Source organism: Apodemus sylvaticus, chromosome 23, assembly GCF_947179515.1.
Source record: "Apodemus sylvaticus chromosome 23, mApoSyl1.1, whole genome shotgun sequence".
Lineage (NCBI taxonomy): Eukaryota > Metazoa > Chordata > Mammalia > Rodentia > Muridae > Apodemus > Apodemus sylvaticus.
In genome coordinates, this window is record NC_067494.1 from 15180086 (window position 1) to 15194756 (window position 14671).

The window sequence follows — 14671 nt, forward strand, 5'->3', positions numbered from 1 at the left end:
TTGTTTGGTTAGAGTCACACCAAGATACTTTATGCTGTTTGTGGCTATTGTGAAGGGTGTCATTTCCCTAACTTCTTTCTCAGTCTGCTTATCCTTTGAGTATATAAAGGCTACTGATTTGCTTGAGTTGATTTTGTAGCCAGCCACTTTGCTGAAGTTGTTTATCAGCTGTAGGAGTTCTCTAGTAGAGTTTTTTGGGTCACTTAAGTACACTATCATATCACCTGCAAATAGTGATAGTTTGACTTCTTCCTTTCCAATTTGTATCCCTGTGACCTCCTTATGTTGTCTAATTGCTCTAGCTAGAACTTCAAGAACTATATTGAAAAGATATGGAGAAAGGGGCAGCCCTGTCTAGTCCCTGATTTTAGTGGGATTGCTTCAAGTTTCTCTCCATTTAGTTTGATGTTGGCTACCAGTTTGCTGTATATTGCTTTTACTATGTTTAGGTATGGGCCTTGAATTCCTGTCCTTTCCAAGAGTTTTAGCATGAAAGGATGCTGAATTTTGTCAAATGCTTTTTCTGCATCTAATGAAATGATCATGTGATTTTTCTTTGAGTTTGTTTATGTAGTGGATTGCATTGATGGATTTCCTCATATTGAACCATCCCTGCATCCCTGGGATGAAGCCTACTTGATCCTGGTGGATGATCGTTTTGATGTGTTCTTGGATTCATTGGGCAAGAATTTTATTGAGTATTTTCCTATCGATATTCATAAGGGAAATTGTCCTGAAATTCTCTTTCTTAGTTGGATCATTGTGTGGTTTTGGTATCAGCGTAATTGTGGCTTCGTAGGAGTTGGGTAGTGTTCCTTCTGTTTCTATTTGGTGGAATAGTTTGAAGAGTACTGGTGGTAAGTCTTCTATGAAGGTCTGATAGAATTCTGCACTGAAACTATCTGGTCCTGTGCATTAGTCAAAACACATGTCCGTCGGATGATGTACATGTCAGTCAGCATGCACACATGAGAACATATGTGTCAACCAGACCTCATACATGTAAGTCAAAATCCATTTCCATCCCTGAGCACCTGCCAATTCCACTGCACATGTGTAAATCTGAGCCTATGTGTCAGTCACGCTTCATATGTGTCAGAACACACAGGGAACTCTGTGTACACATGTTAATCGGGGCATATGCATACTAGCCTTTATGTCAGCACACACATGTCAGTCAGAGTGCAAATATGTCAGAGGTCATTCCTGTCAATCTGCTCATACATGTCACCCAGAAAGGGAAGCTGAGGCAGTGGGATTATCCTAGACAGGAGTCTGAGCCAGCCTTGGCTATACAGACACATGTATGCACACACTGAGTCACTAGCCTGAGCTATGCACGTCTGCGCATTTATTGATGCCAGCACTCCCTGCGCAGGAAGCGCACCATGTCAATCATTCCCCTGCTGTAGATGGCTTCCATCATCTGCCTACCTGGTGGGAACAGCATCTGCCATGCGCGCACCAGGTTGGCCATGGAGATCTGGTGGGAGAAATAAGAGACATACTAGCTGGGAGTCACAGGAACATATGGCATATAGCCCAGGATGGGTCAATCCCCCTGCCTTAGCTGCCCAAGCACTGGGAGTAAAGGCTTGCACAGCTGTGTCACATGTATGATGTTCATGTTTATACTTTATGTGTAAACTATGTGTACATATGGCATACATGTTACACATGTGATATATACATGTTTCACATGTGTGTGAGGCATGTTACTTACATATGTGACAAGTCATATAAGATACATACGTAATATACATATGTAATATGTAACTTACAGTACATGATGGGCAATAACATGCATGATATATATCATGTACACATGTAAATCACAGATTATAGACATGTTATTAGTCACATGTAAGGTGTAAGATTTATACATCACATACATATGTATAATTAGTAACATGCAAGATATACACATGATAGATGCAATACACACAGTGCACTGTACATGTTACATATCACATGTGTTTGTGTTGAATACTCTATGCATCATATGCACTGTACAGCACACATTGTTTTCATATGATGCATAGACATAACTTCAGGTGTATACATTAGTCATACCACAGAAGTAACATGTATGTTATAAACAATGCACACACCTAAATTCAATCACAACACACAAATGATAAATGATATGCACATTGTATTGTACACATTTATCATATGATGTGCACATGTAACTGCTCTACATGTGTACACATTAATCATGTTAAATAACACATATGCTATCAATATGACACAAACCACATTGTGTATTCTACAATGATCTATTTAGTTCCCTTGTGTAAATGACTCCACTGATCACATATCTCTATGTATATAACCAACCACATATTATGAAGCACACAGCATACACACACTGTTATGTGTAAATTCCATGCTATACCTTGTAATTTCTCTACACACCACACACATGGGACACTTGGGACACTTGGTAATGCTTAAAATGATATGGGAGGTAGAATCAGCATGTGTTCCCATGTGTGTGCATGTGTACATTTATGCATGTGTGTTGTTTTTTATCTATGCATCCAGTGGAATCGACGTGGGGTTGGTAGTGCAGTCTGCACTGAGATTAAGGCAAGGGTTGTGAAAACTACATATAACCATCATGTGTACACATGTCACTATATACATTATGCACACAGGACACTCATGCAGGTATTATATGTTGTTATGCCCTGTATAACCATATAAATTATGTGCCTATGTATAAATAACCATGTCACATACACAAATTATACATTATATCATATAACATACATAATGCACATATGACATCCTGTGTCATATGCATGTGTGCGTCTCACATCCTCTGTGTGCACTGCACCCAACATGCACACTGTGACTCACCGTGATGTCCTGCTTGGCGAATCTCACACACACGCCAGGCCACCCTGGATCCTGCGGGGACACATCCGCCCGTCCACTGAAGGGGGAGAAGGTCAGGGTGCGTCCCATGGGTAGCACGGGCAGGCTGTCAGTAAGGCCGCCGTCCATCCAGCGCTGCCAGGAGGGGACACACATGCATATGGGTCACATGCGTGATGTGGGTCACACATGTGCTGTCTGCATGGCTCACATATGTGTCTTATGGTCGCGCCTGTGTCATTGCCACACATCGCACATGTCCTATGTTCACAAATCATACATGTATCCTAGGTTGGCTTACACATATGTGTTATGGTCACACACGTGTTACACATTTCCTATGTTCACATCTCACACACCTGTCCTATGTTGGTTTGCACACACTTTATGTTAATTCCTGTGTCTTCTGCAAACATCACACACATGTCCCACAGTCATGCCTGTGCTGCTCACCCATCCCCCCAGTCCCCGAGCATAGCCACACCCACAATACCTGCCCTGCATACTCCACAGGCTCAAGTCCTGCGTAGACAGGTATGAAGCAGCTGGCGAGGAGAACCTGTATGTGTCAGAACACATGACAGCTCAGCACAGGGTCAAAGGCACTCATACATATAATGCAAATGTTATTTACATCTCAACCACATATCATGAACATGTTATTTACATACCACCCACATCGACATTACATCCACATAACATTTATACATGTACATATCAACCATGTTTCTACATGCCATGGAGATGCTATTTACATTTCAAACACACATCATCCATGTTTCCAACATATCATCCACATGTTATCTGCATACCACTTACACATCTATCCCTTCCCCCACAGCATTGAGCTGGGCTTTCCAGCCCATTCGATCAGTCTGCTACATTCCTGGCCGCCACCCCCAGGCTTCCGCTTGTGTTATCCCTGGCCTTTGTTCTTCTGAGAACCATACAGCTGCTTTCACCTGGAAATCAAGGCTGCCTCAGGGCAGACTCACCTGGAGCATCCAGGACCTGCAAGACATGAAGTCCTTTAATCCCAGCAGGCAACCGCTGAGAAGAGGAGCCAGCAAGTTCTCAGATCTCTCCTTGAGTCTGGGGGCAGGGTTTTATTTTAAAGGCTTTATATATTGACTAAATATTAGTAAAGCATTGGTCTCGATCGGCTAATGTCATCCTGACTCATTTCTTTTGTGTCCTCCCCCTTTATCCCCAGAATTCTCTTCCAGGTCTCCAGTTCACCTGTAGTTGCTGGCAACTACAGATTGGCACCCGAACACGGACAGACCTGATACAGGAGAATTTCCTGAGGTGACCCTATCTGGCTAAGCTTCGCAGAAAAAAGGCAAGAAGATGCTATCCTGCACGGTAAACAACTATAAGAGTTAAATGCTAGCGCTAGTGTAAGGTTTTATCCTTTGAAACTATTGTTGTGGGTGTGGAAGGATATGGTTAAGCAGAACAGTATTGGCCCGGGATAGATAGTGGAAGATGGGGCAGGAAAGTTCTCGGCAGAGATGTGCCCGCAGCATTCAGGAGCTGCTGCAGGCGAAAGGGATCGGGTTTGAAGAACAAAGATCAGAAGATTTCTTAGATCAGATAGATTCTTGCTGCCCATGGTTCTGAGAAAAAAGAACCTTAAATGAGAATGCCTGGGAAAGAATTGGTGATTCGCTAAAGACTTCCAAGGCAGATAGTATTACCCCCTGCCTCTGGACACTTATAAAGGATGTTATAGATGACGTAACCCTGGAGGAATTAGATATCATGCAGGAAGAACTTAAGGAATCTCAAGAAGAAAGCCTGCTGGAGAGGAATTTCTCACAAAAGGACCCTCTCCACTCTAAGTTACAGAAACGTGGATAGTTTAGAAGAGGAAACTCATCCCAAAAAGAGAACAGCTGAATTCCATGGGGAGAATGGACCCCTCCGTGCCCTCTGCTCCGCCCCTCCGTGCCCTCTGCTCCGCCCCTCCGTGCCCTCTGTTCCGCCCCTCCGTGCCCTCTGCTCCGCCTATGACCTTGGTTGTGGGAGAGGAGATCCAGAGAGATATGCAGTTACAAAAATTGGAGTTCGAGATTAAGTTACAGAAATTGACTAATGAATTACAGGAGCTAAAACGGGTATCAAATACTAGAGAGAACAATGATCCTGAGACGCACCAATCTCCACTAGAAAGAGCTGTAAGTCAGGCTGGTGGAGAAGGGCAGGATACGTCAGAACTCTTAGCCTTTCCTGTCCTTGAGATCGGGATTTTCCTGTCCAGGAGAATAGGATTAGACAATATCAGACATTGGAATTCAGAGTGATAAAAGAATTAAAGGCAGCTTTGGCTCAGTACCGCCCTACAGCTCCTTTTACACAAGTTTTATTGGATACTGTGATGGAGTCGAATTTAACTCCACAAGATTGGAGAACTCTGACTAAGGCTACTTTGTCAGGAGGAGATTTTTTGCTTTGGATTTCTGAGTGGTGTGAGGCTAGCAAAAGAACTGCCATCGTAAATGCTCAGGCAGGCCATCCAGATTGGAATGCTGATGTGTTACTGGGAGAAGGTGTATATGAAGGGAATACTAACAAGATTGGGTTTCCTATTGCAATGAATGCCCGCTGTGCTTGGAATCTTTTACCATCGAAGGGAGATCTTAGTGGAAGCTTAACAGGTGTCAGACAGGCTCCTGATGAGCTTTTTCAGGATTTTGTGGATAGATTATTGGAACAGCTAACAGAATTTTTAGAAATTCTCAGGCAGAAAATCCGTTGGTCCACTCAGTTGGCTTATGAGAACGCTAATGCAGCCTGTCACGAGGCCATCAGACCTCACAGGGGGAAGACAGACTTGGCTGGTTATATTCGCCTCTGTTCTGAAATTGGCCCCTCGTATAATCAGGGTCTAGCAATGGCCGCAGCTTTGCAGGGAACCACCATACAGGAAATACTTTCACAGAGATGAGGGAATAAAAAGTGTTTTAAATGTGGTAGTCTGGGTCATTTTAGAAGTGATTGCCCTAACAACAGGGGTGCTATAAGCGGGCAATCAGTTTGCACCCCAGGAATCTATTCTAAGTGTATGAAAGGAAACCATTGGGCTAGAGAATGCAAATCTAAGACTGATATTCAAGGCCTGCTGGTGTCGGGAACCAGGAGAAGGGGCCAGCCCCAGGCCCCGACTCAACTAGGGCAGACAGTTTATGGGGCCACGAAAGCTGCTGCCAAGCCAGGAAAATCCATCTTTGAACTTACCAGAGCAACACCAGGAAGCGCTGGACTGGACCTCAGCAGTACCTTCTATGTTGTATTAACCCCAGAATTGGGTGTCCAGATTCTGCCTACAGGAGTCTTTGGACCTTTACCTGCAGGAACTTGGGGATTACTTCTAGGACAAAGTAGTTCTACTGTAAAGGGGATGCAGATTTATCCAGGTGTCATAGTGACTATGAGGGAGAAATAAAAATTATGGCTGCTTCCCCTCATGGTGTCATAACTATACCTGCCAACCAAAGAATTGCTCAACTTGTTTTGGTTCCTTTACATCCACTGCCTTCCAAATTCGTTAAGGATAAGAGAGGACAGGAGGGCTTCGGCTCCTCTGGAGTGTATTGGGTTCAATCTATTACTAATAAAAGACCTAACCTTAAATTAACAATTGAAGGAAAGGGTTTTGAAGGATTAATAGATACGGGAGCTGATGTAACAATTATTAAAGGACAAGACTGGCCATCCAGCTGGCCTTTGATGGAAACACTTACCCATCTCCAAGGTATTGGATATGCTAATAATCCAAAACAGAGCGCGAGACTTCTAACTTAGAAGGATGAAGAGGGAAATTCAGGACAAATCCAGCCTTATGTTATACAAAACTTGCCTACTACCCTTTGGGGGAGAGACCTTTTATCACAAATGAATCTGATTGTGTGTAGTCCTAACGAAAATGTCACTAGGCAAATGTTAGAGCAAGGATTTTTGCCCGCTCAGGGGCTTGGGAAAAAAGGGCAAGGCATTAAAAGGTTTGAAAGCCCCCAGCCTAACTCTAACACTAGAGGTCTGGGGCATATTCAGTAATGACCACTGTCTTGCCTGCATCCCACGCCAATAAAATTCAATGGCTTAATAATAATCCTGTGTGGGTTGATCAGCGGTCTTTATCTAAAGAAAAAACAGAAGCTGCCTCTTCACTAGTGCAGGAGCAGCTAGAGGCAGGGCATTTAAGAGAATCTCAATCTCCATGGAATACCCCAATATTTGCTATCAAGAAAAAAATCTGGTAAATAGAGATTGCTACAAGATCTAAGAAAGGTTAATGAAACTATGTTGCCCATGGGAACTTTACAAACTGGTCTTCCATCTCCCGTGGCTATTCCTAGAGGATATTATAAAATAGTTACAGATTTAAAAGATTGTTTCTTTACTATTCCATTACATCCTGAGGATTGCAAAAGATTTGCTTTCAATGTTCCTTCTATTAACTTCATGGAACCTATGAAAAGATACCAATGGATAGTTCTTCCTCAGGGCATGGCTAACAGTCCTGACTTATGTCAGAAGTTTGTGGCACAGACCATTCAGCCTGTAAGACAACAGTGGCCAGATATTTACCTTGTCCATTACACAGATGATATTTTGATTGGGGGGGGGGGGAGGGGGTAGGGGAAATCCTCACACTTTGCTTTTATGTTTTAAAGATTTGCAGCAAGTTTTAGCTGCTAAAGGATTACAAATAGCTTCAGAGAAAGTACAAACCCAGGATCCGTATAATTATCTGGGTTTCAAACTTACAGATCAAGCTGTTTTTTCCCAGAAGATAATTATTTGCAGGGACAATTTAAAAACTTTAAATGATTTTCAAACGTTATTGGGCGATATTAACTGTCTTTGCCCATATTTAAAGCTTACTACAGGAGAATTACGACCTTTATTTGATATTCTAAAGGGGAATGCTGACCCTACATCCCCTAGATTATTAACTCCAGAAGGACTTTTGGCTTTACAGCAAGTGGAGAAAGCTATTGAAATCAATTTGTTACCTATATAGATTATTCTTTACCTTTATATCTCCTAATTTTTAATATGACACATTCAGTCTTATAACGTAGATCAAGATGCTTGGTAAACAACATAGCACAGATTGGTTGCTTGCTCAAATAGGCTTTGAAAGGACTATAGCTAACCATCATCCCCAAGATAAATTGATAAAGTTTTTAAATATGCATGAGGTTATATTTCCTAAAATGACATCTTTACAGCCGTTGCATAATTTTAATAATTTATTTAATAATAATATTTTAACAATTTATTTAATAATATTTTAACAATTTATTTAATAATAATAAAAGAGCCGTTGCTCTTTTAATTTTCACAGACGGCTCTTCCAAAGGAAGAGCTGGATATCTTATTAATAATCAACAGGTGGTTATAGAGACCCCTGGGCTTTCTGCTCAGTTATCAGAACTGACAGCGGTGTTATGTGTCTTTCAATCTGTAAGTAGTCCCTTTAATCTCTTTACTGACAGTGCTTATGTTACATTTTCTTACCACAGTTAGAGACCTGTGGCACATTTAATTTTAATACGCCAGCAGGATCCTTGTTTTCACAATTGCAAAGTATCATTCTTGCCAGGAAAAATCTTTTATTTTGGCCATATAAGAGCTCACTCCAGTTTTCCTGGAGCTTTAGCTGAAGGCAATCAATGAATGCATTGACAGAGCTCTAATAAAAGAGGCTTTAAATTTAGAACCTGTGGAAATGGCTAGACGTGATCATAATAAATTTCATCTTTCTAGCCATACATTAAGACTCCGTCATAAGATCACAAAGGAGCAAGCAAGAATGATTGTAAAACAATGCCCTAATTGCCTTACATTAGCACCAGTTCCTCACTTAGGGGTTAACCCACGAGGCCTTATGTCTAATCAAATTTGGCAAATGGATGTAACTCACTATGCAGAATTTGGAAAACTAAAATTTATACATGTTTGCACTGATACTTGTTCAGGATTTCTCGTTGTTTCTCTACATTCGAGAGAAGCCTCTAAAAATGTAATTCATCATTGTTTACAAGCCTTTAATACCATGGGATTACCCAAGGTCATTAAGACAGACAATGGACCAGCCTACTATGGCAATAACTTTATCTCGTTTTGTAAAGGATTTGGTATTAAACATAAAACTGGAATTCCTTATAACCCAATGGGTCAAGGACTCGTGGAGCGTGCTCATCACACCCTTAAAGACTGGCTTTTTAAAACAAAGAAGGGGAATCTCTACCCCCCCCCCCAGGTTACCCAAAGCACACCTTGCTTTTGTTTTATTCGTTTTAAATTTCCTGCAGACTAATGCTAATGGTCAATCTGCAGCGGACAGGCACTGGCACCCTACCAGTTCTAATTCTTATGACATTGTTAAATGACGAGACCCTTTAACTAATACATGGAACGGTCCAGATCCTGTTTTAATCTGGGGCAGGTGTTGGTTTGTATCTTTTCTCAAAAAGAAGATGGAGCCCGAGGGCTTCCAGAAAGATTGGTACTGCAGATAAATTCACACGCTAAAGCAGCTGGTATGTATAATTAATCCACAAAGGCATTCTCTAAGCTGCTTCTCACTTACTTGGGAAGAAAGGTTCCTTTGTGCTCTTGTAGTTAATTTGCAAGTCAGGCCTCTTGCCTGAGTCACAAATTTGCAATCAAATTGAACGCCTTGGGCCTTCCAGACACAGCCCAAGCAGGTTTTTGTCTTTTAATCTCTTTTTGTGTTTCAAGCAGGTATCTCTCAGATACAGCACTCGAAGGTGTGCTACTGCAGCAATGGCTTCTAAGATCTGACGGGAGGCTGTGCAGGCCTGCCAGGCCACACTCACAGGACATTTACTTTACCAGTGGATCCCCAGAGGGGGGCTGCATAGAACCGGATCTATGCATGTTTGTTAATTTAACAAACATGGGCATCAGTTTGAGGTGTGAGGTGAGGCACTGCAAGGGAAAAGGAAATGTCCTGCTTCCAAGTTTCCCTGAGAAGCACGCCCGGCTGCATAGGAGTTGACACTGAAAGACTGTCCTTAAATTATTAAGGCAGTCTATTTCCCCTCCCCTGAAAAAGATGTCAATTAATGTTTAAGGGGGTCGAGGCCACTGCTTTCCCTGATTAAAGCCCATTGTCTTTTGACGAATATATCTATCCACTGAGTTTTTTAAAAATAAATAATTAAGGGGGAAATTGTCCCTTCCCCGACAGCATTGAGCTGGGCTTTCCAGCCCATCCCATCAGCTGCGGCATTCCCTGCCTTCCGCTCCTGTTATCCCCGCCTTTATTCTTCTGAGAACCATACAGCTGCTTTCACCTAGAAATCAAGGCTGCCTCAGGGCAGTCTCACATGGAGACATTCCTGGGACCTGTAAGACATGAAGTCCTTTAATCCCAGCAGGCGACCCACTGAGAAGAGGAGCAAGCGAGTTCGGATCTCTCCTTGAAGTCTGGGGGCAGGGTTTTATTTTAAGGCTTTATATATTGATTAAATATTAGTAAAGCATTGGTCTCGATAGGCTAATGTCATCCTCACTCATTTCTCTTTCGTGGCCTCCCCGTTTATCCCCAGAATTCTCTTCCAGGTCTCCAGTTCACCTGTAGTTGCTGGCAACTACACACATCTACACAACACCCACAATACCATCTCCATATACCATACATACATGTACCACACATGCAAACATGCCACTCCCACCTACATACCACACTAAAGCACACACATCCACATTAATGTGCCCCCACTAACACACACACATGTGCACACACTCAACTGCATAGACATACATGTGAATGGGTAACAGACGTAACCTGCTCCTCCTCAGAGCAACAAAGTGTATCCTCTGAACGCATGTTGTCGTTACATGGTCCCTGAGTGGGAAATACTCCTGAGTGATGTGCAAAGGTGCGTACATGGACACACAAACGAGAACACTACAATGGAAAAAGTTCACAACTACCTGTAGGTTGGGATGGTTCTGTGTGTAGGATCTGTGTGGATGCACACGGATGACCGTGTGGCATCTCCTGGTTCCACAGCATACACAGAAATGATGGAAGATACTGGTCACATGTGATGAGTTGAAAATCACTGATGAGGCCAGTCACATATGACAGCACAAGGGGGAAGTGGAGGGTTGGGGGACACAATCTGTGTGCAGAGTCCCGTGAACATGACTGAACTCTGCACAGACCACTGACATGCCATGCTGTGTGAACCCCTAACATGTGAACACACACCCAACATGAGAACACTCACCTAACATGAGAACACGCCCCTCCACACACATCTTTGTGCCCTTACCGTGATGAGGTCGTCCCTAGAAGTGAAACTAGACACCAGGTGGCTCCTCCTGTCCGCCATGCTGGTGACCGACACATGCAACCGTCCCTGGGCCAGTGTGTGTGCGTGCTGGGGAAGGATGGAGTCAATGCCGCCTCTGCACATGCATGCAAGGACACAGAATTGGGGGGACATGGAGATGGGAGGTCAGGCACCATGTGCTCCTGTGTGCAGCTCTGGCCAGGACACGTGTACACTGACACCCACCTAAGCCGAGCCATAAAGTTGTATCCAGGCGTTACCGGCCCCAGTGCCTGCATCCTCGTCTCCTCGGCAAAGGCAAACACGAATCTGGTACATGCCTGCAGGGTGGGGTCTGTGTGTGAGTGTGTGTCACACCTCTGTATGCCATGAATGACATTATATGATGTTATCTGCCTGATCCATATAGTCTATATGTCAGGTATTATACACATTACAGTGTATTACACATACTACATATTATAACACACTACATGTGATTATATACACATCATTACATGTATGTGCATGGCGCAGTGTGCCACATGTAATAGCATACATGTGATTATGTGCCATTTCGTGTTCTTTACACAATACTCATCATTTTGTATAAGGCATATAAAAGCATTCTATACAACATGCAATCATGTATCATCATAGATAGTAAAACAGTATAGTCACGTGACATATCTACATGTATCCTATGTGACGATATTCATCATGTAAAATACAACCTGTGTAGGAAGGTAATATGATGTTACCGCTTACAGCACACAGCATCATGGAGTTACACACTTCAACATATGAAAGCTGTTCATATCACTTGAATTATATACATTATGTAACATGTAGAGTACAGCATACACCCCAAATTGACATGTATAATACACTGTGTAATATATTACAAACATATAATACATATAGTCATGTCATAAGTGACCTCACTGCACAACGCATCGCATATATGATTACATGCTTCAGTGCACCATGCTATGTTACCATTGATATTTTATGTAGCATGTAACATAAAATGTACAGCACACAACATGTAATGGCACATACGACACACACTTTGAAATGTGTTTAATTTCCGCACATGTCACATCCATGCACACAACACAGATATTCTGATGGGGCATGTCATGTGTTAAGGTAGGGACTCATGACGCACGGACTCATGATCAGACACGTCTACACTTGATTTACTGTACTACATTGTGCGCATGCCACAGCACATCGTATGTAGAGTACAAGTGTGTCACATAGTAGACAGTTTATATTAAAATGTGTTTAAGTGTATGTTGTATGGACACTGAACTGTGTCACCTACATGTCAGACTGCATGTTGCATGTATTTAATGCATAGATCATAGTACATGCTGTCTGTACTATACTGTATGTTGCATGTGTGCGGTATCACATGCAGTATGTGTAGTTACGCTGTATGCACACTCTAGCCTTTTGAGACACTATGTGCTGTGTGCATACTCTACTACATATGTATCACATGTATGTCGCCCACGTGTCACATGTCTATAGTCAAACTGCGCACACTATATCACATGCCATATGCATCACACTGTGTGCTGTGTGTACACTCTACTACATATCACACATATGTCACCCACGAGTCACACGTGTGCACACTATATAGCTCGCCATATGTGTCACACTGTGTGTACACTCTACTATGTATCAAACGTATGTCACCCACATGTCACATATATGTAACACTGTGTGCATGCCCAGCGCATCACACCTGTCCCCCTCACCTCAAGCCTCTCTGGTGCGGTCAGTAGCACAGTGGCCACCAGAGCCCCTGCTGAGGCCCCTGCAAAGCCAGTGATGTCACGCAGCAGGCCCCGCCCGCGCGTGCACAGCATGGTCGCTGCCCCCAGGTGGTAAATACCCAGAAACCCGCAGGCTGAGAAGGAGAGGTGAGTGTACTTCATGGCGGCTGAGAAAGAAATACATACTTGTAATTAGTATACGCCTTCGGACTTGTGCATGCTTTCTACATACAACAAGATGCACAGCTGACCTACAGACTGGGAACTGTGATTGACAGACATCTCACCCAGTCCCACCCCCTCAGCCTGTGACCTTCACCTTCCTTCATTAGCCCCACCCCCTCACCCCTGACCCCCACCCCCACCCCGCTCCAGCTCCAGGGAAGGGAGCAGTGAGCTGAATTACTAGACTAGGCTAGAGAATTAATCAGTCCAGACCACACCCTCCTCTTCAAGCCCTGCGCTCCGCGGAGACCACGCCCTCATTGTAACCTGGGAAGCCCCGCCCCTGTCCTGTCCCCTGCCCGCCCTGACCTGCAAACCTGGGAAGCTCCACCCTCTATTCCTGGCGCCTGTCACTCCTCAGCCGACCTGGGAATCCCCGCCCACTACTCCTGGCCCCGCCCCTACCGCCCCAGGAGGCCCGCAGCACTTCCGCGTCAATCGCGCCTCCAGCCAATCCCCAGACGCAGATGTCACAGACCAATGTCACTCACAGCCGCTGAGCCAATCGCGATGCGGCAGGGGCCGGCCTAGGCGGTGCATGGAGTCCCGAGGTCATTCAACATGGCGGCACCCGAAGGATTGGCTCTAGGCCGCCCTGTAACGAGGGATGCTCAATGGTATTCCGGTATTCGGGCCCCACCTCACCGTCCCGCGCGCCCTTATGACATCTTCAGACCGCGTCCATGCCCCCGTCCCCTCGCCTCCTGCAGCCGACACCGTCCTAAGAAGTCGGTGTCTCGAGAAGGTTCCACTCCAGAGCAGGTTGCAGGGCCTGTCGCGCCTTATGACGTCACCGGCCTGCGCCCTCCCGTTCCCTTCTCGGCGTGAACAGCTGCGCCTCAGCTCCAGAATGAGTGAGGATTCAGACCTGTCCTGAAGCCTCGGGCCTTGAGGCATCATCATCCCGCTCCCTTCTGGTCAGATGGCTGGCCCCCGCGGCCGGAAACCTCCCCTGCCCTGGCCCTAAGGTGACGTGCGGGCCGCGCCCCGGGGGGGAACTTGCCTTTGCGCGTGCACGCCGACCCCGCCCCTTCCCCAGGCTTGACCTTTGCCCCCTGCAGGCGCTTAGGAGCCTGCCCTGTTTCCTGATGTGACCCCGGGAAGTGGTAAAAATGCAGTAAACTAACATAAAAGACTCTCGAAAACTATGCATGTGATGGTGCCTGTTCCTGTCCATGTATATGTATATATATACCAGTTAATTAGACTGATAGGTAGAAAGATAGAGTTACATGTATGATTTTTATTTCTTTTTATACTTTTTATACATACATGTACATACATACATACATGTAATATTTTCCCACTGTAAGTGGAAAAAAAGGGACAGGCCAGCATTCCTATGTAACCATCAGCTGCAACTGACCCGACTGTGGCAATAATACCCTTACTACCAACACTTTGCTTTTACCTTGTGTGATCTAGACTTATGACGGTGAGCATATAAAACAG

The 14671-nt window shown here is 44.3% G+C and overlaps 2 protein-coding genes across 8 annotated transcripts in view; one reads left to right on the forward strand and one right to left on the reverse strand.

Moving 5' to 3' along the window:
- Nucleotides 1–14671, forward strand: part of LOC127673838 (histocompatibility antigen 60b-like) — a 344893-nt gene that overhangs the window by 23115 nt on the left and 307107 nt on the right. The gene's annotated exons all lie outside the window — the stretch shown is intronic.
- LOC127673839 (patatin-like phospholipase domain-containing protein 4) lies at nt 1330–14198 on the reverse strand. 6 transcript variants are annotated; one of them, XM_052169591.1, is made up of 8 exons: nt 14088–14198; nt 13711–13814; nt 12977–13161; nt 11451–11545; nt 11205–11340; nt 3377–3442; nt 2866–3018; nt 1330–1483 (listed from the first exon to the last, which is right to left on the reverse strand). In XM_052169591.1, exons 2-8 carry the CDS (start codon nt 13757–13759, stop codon nt 1352–1354), a joined length of 816 nt encoding a protein of 271 aa, XP_052025551.1. In that variant the 5' UTR covers nt 13760–13814; nt 14088–14198; the 3' UTR covers nt 1330–1351. The 6 variants fall into 6 exon arrangements, with proteins under 6 accessions (XP_052025551.1, XP_052025553.1, XP_052025550.1 ...); XM_052169593.1 differs by lacking the exons at nt 13711–13814; nt 14088–14198 and adding an exon at nt 13865–14078; XM_052169590.1 differs by lacking the exon at nt 14088–14198 and having other exon boundaries at nt 13711–14078.